At 49.4% G+C, this 2,704-nt stretch overlaps 1 protein-coding gene across 2 annotated transcripts; it reads left to right on the forward strand.

Annotated features, from left to right (window-relative positions):
* Window positions 1-851: 851 nt before the first annotated feature.
* On the forward strand, window positions 852-2,020 carry LOC125553913 (Adenine nucleotide alpha hydrolases-like superfamily protein). Of its 2 annotated transcripts, none has more exons than XM_048717562.2 (3): window positions 852-1,182; window positions 1,258-1,504; window positions 1,678-2,020. In XM_048717562.2, exons 1-3 carry the CDS (start codon window positions 996-998, stop codon window positions 1,751-1,753), a joined length of 510 nt encoding a protein of 169 aa, XP_048573519.1. In that variant the 5' UTR covers window positions 852-995; the 3' UTR covers window positions 1,754-2,020. The 2 variants fall into 2 exon arrangements, with proteins under 2 accessions (XP_048573519.1, XP_048573520.1); XM_048717563.2 differs by having other exon boundaries at window positions 866-1,182; window positions 1,267-1,504.
* The last annotated feature ends 684 nt before the right edge of the window (window positions 2,021-2,704 follow it).

Below are 2,704 nucleotides of genomic sequence, written 5' to 3' on the forward strand. Positions count from 1 at the left end.
TCCAAATCTTGAACCATTTTCACCATTTGATTCCTCGTGTCGAGGTCTTTAAAATTAGAACCCATTTGATAGGCTTCGACGAGCTTTTTTCATAAAAAATGGACGGAAAAGCCACAACGGGAACATTTTTTTCCTTTCCAAAAGCAGATTCCAATAGGCACAGCCATACCTCTCCCGGAAGAAAAAAAGAAAACTAATTTTGTTCGTTTTCGAGAGGCACAGCCTTTCGCAGAAGCAAAAAAAATGAATAATTAAAAAGCGTGTTTTTGACTTTTTTATCAAAAAGCAAAGAAAGATCGATAAAAACCGGGAAGAAAAAACCATTTAAAAAGCCAAAAACATGTGCCAATAAATAAATAAAAATAAAATCTGAAGGGAGTACCTAAAACGTGACACGTGACGACGGTTGAGAGCATGGCGCCACCTCAAATGACCCTTGGGTAGGCTTCCGTAGAAGCGCTCCTCGATTAGTTTTTTTTTAGGCAATCTCCTCGATTAGTTGCTCTTGCGAGATATATTGCTCTGGCGCAACATAGCCCGTTCCAAGCGAGTCCTAGAACATACACACACATACACGCGTCCCGTGTCATCCGAAAACCAGGCACACGGACACGGAGTGTCGACACTGGCGGCCTGCCGCAACTGAGGGCGTGTCGACAGCGCGCGATGTGCCGCCGATTACCTTAAACAAGTCCAGCCTCTCTCTAGACACGAAGAATCCAGATCCCTGATCCCTATCCAGAAAAAGACGGGGCCCACCTGTCAGCCTTCCACGCTGCAAACCCCGGCGCCACGCGACCTGCCAAAAACCACGGGTAGCAGCTCCGGTTCCACCAAAGAACCGCGGATTCGAGTCCCCAAACCGCGAGCCATCCTCACGGTCACCGTGCAACATACTCCTATAAACCGTCGCGCCTGCATACAGCACTTCAACAAATCTCCATCAAGAAAGTGTACCCATCGACTCACAAAGCATAGACGAGTACGAAGAAGAGATGGATCCAGCCGAGGGCCGAAGGATACTGGTGGCCGTGGACGAGGGCGACGAGAGCGTCCACGCGCTGCGATGGTGCCTCACCAACTTCGCCGCGCGCGGCGACGGCGAGCTTGCTCCACCGGACACCATCCTCCTGCTCTACGTCCGGCCCACGCCGCCCACCTACTCCGTGCTCGACGCCTCCGGTACGTACGTTCTGTCTTCACGAAGCGATCCTACGCTCATCCCGGCGTCGGGGACTAACCGGCCTGCACCGTAAGCCCCGCTAGGCTATATGTTTGCCAATGAGGCGACCGCCGCGATCGACGGGTACAGCCGGGCGGTGGCGGACGCGGTGGTGGACAAGGCGCAGAAGCTCTGCGCGCTCCACAGCAAAGAGAACGGCAAGGTGAAGGTGGATGTGAAGGTGGCGGTCGGGGACGCCCGGAGCGTCATCTGCGACATGGTGGACAAGCTCGGAGCCGACCTGCTGGTGATGGGGAGCCATGGCTATGGCTTTCTCAAGAGGTACGTAATTCTTTCTGACTTCTGTACTATGCCACACGCTGCACTCCAGGCTGCAGTGAGACCAGCGGGATTGCTCAACTGATAATTACTTGTAGCTATTCTAATATGTACGCCACTTCAGGTTCCTGTCAGAGTAGTGCTCGTGTGACCAAGAATTCTCGTTGGTTTTGCAGGGCTCTCCTCGGGAGTGTCAGCGATTACTGCGTCAGGAACGCCAACTGCCCCGTTCTCATCGTCAAGTCGAAATAACAGGGCGAACTGTTCATGGGAGCGATGTGCTATTTGGCATTTACATCTAATGCAATGTCAAAAATGCTCTTATATTATGGGACGGAAGGAGTAGTCTTTATTATGCCTTCTATTTTCTTCATTCACTTTTGCTTCTTCATGTGTAACCTGCTAGAGGAGCTAAGGGGAAGTGTCAAGCAATGTCTCTCAAGATCCCCGCGACTTGTATATATGCCGCTGTTACTGCTCGGTTATCGGTTGAATTTATCTTATTAGACATGTTATTTAGCAGCTTGTCATACTTTCATCGGTCGGAATCGACTCAATGCACTTCTATTCTGAACTGTATGTGGAACACACGAACAAGAAGACAGATTGTGCCGACAAAAAACAGTCCATTCACCAGTCATCCCTCACAATATTCTTCTCTTTTAAACGGAGGCAAACGTTTCGTCTCAATGATTAATTAAATAGAAGAGAATTACCTTGTTGATTACGAAAATCGGGCAAAAACAGAGTAGACATACCACAACGAACTACTTACACGACATTAAACCCCACGTCCACACAGGGAGCCCACAAAACACTCTCAACACACATAGTACCCCCTAAGCGCGACAATGGAGCGTGCAAGAAGATAACATTCATAAAGAATAACATGGCAGTGGAGCGTGGGTTGTAGCTGCCCAAGGTGGCCAGTGGAGGGCTCGACAACCCTTTTATGGAAGGCGGCCATGCTGGCCTACCCGGCGGAGAAGGCGTCGGAGCTGATGGCTTCAACGGTATTTTCTTTCGTAGTTGTAGAAGTGTATGGTTTAGTCAATGCAACCAAAAAACCGATCTGATGGAAGAGACTAGGCAGCACATTAGTCTTGAACTTAAGACATCTTGGCTCTGATACCATGTAGAAATGCATGTTCTAACCAATGCAACCAAAAGACTGATCTGATGAAAGAGACTAGGTAGCACATT

Source organism: Triticum urartu, chromosome 4A (assembly GCF_056163025.1).
Source record: "Triticum urartu cultivar PI428250 chromosome 4A, HENAU_Tu73, whole genome shotgun sequence".
Taxonomy (NCBI): Eukaryota; Viridiplantae; Streptophyta; class Magnoliopsida; order Poales; family Poaceae; genus Triticum; species Triticum urartu.

Excerpts from the sequence above, each read along its gene's own strand:
- LOC125553913 (XM_048717562.2), top strand. The coding sequence starts at position 996 with ATGGATCCAGCCGAGGGCCGAAGGATACTGGTGGCCGTGGACGAGGGC. Across the intron at positions 1,183-1,257 it reads CTCCGTGCTCGACGCCTCCG|CCCCGCTAGGCTATATGTTT; the intron begins GTACGTACGTTC and ends CTGCACCGTAAG. Across the intron at positions 1,505-1,677 it reads GGCTATGGCTTTCTCAAGAG|GGCTCTCCTCGGGAGTGTCA; the intron begins GTACGTAATTCT and ends TTGGTTTTGCAG.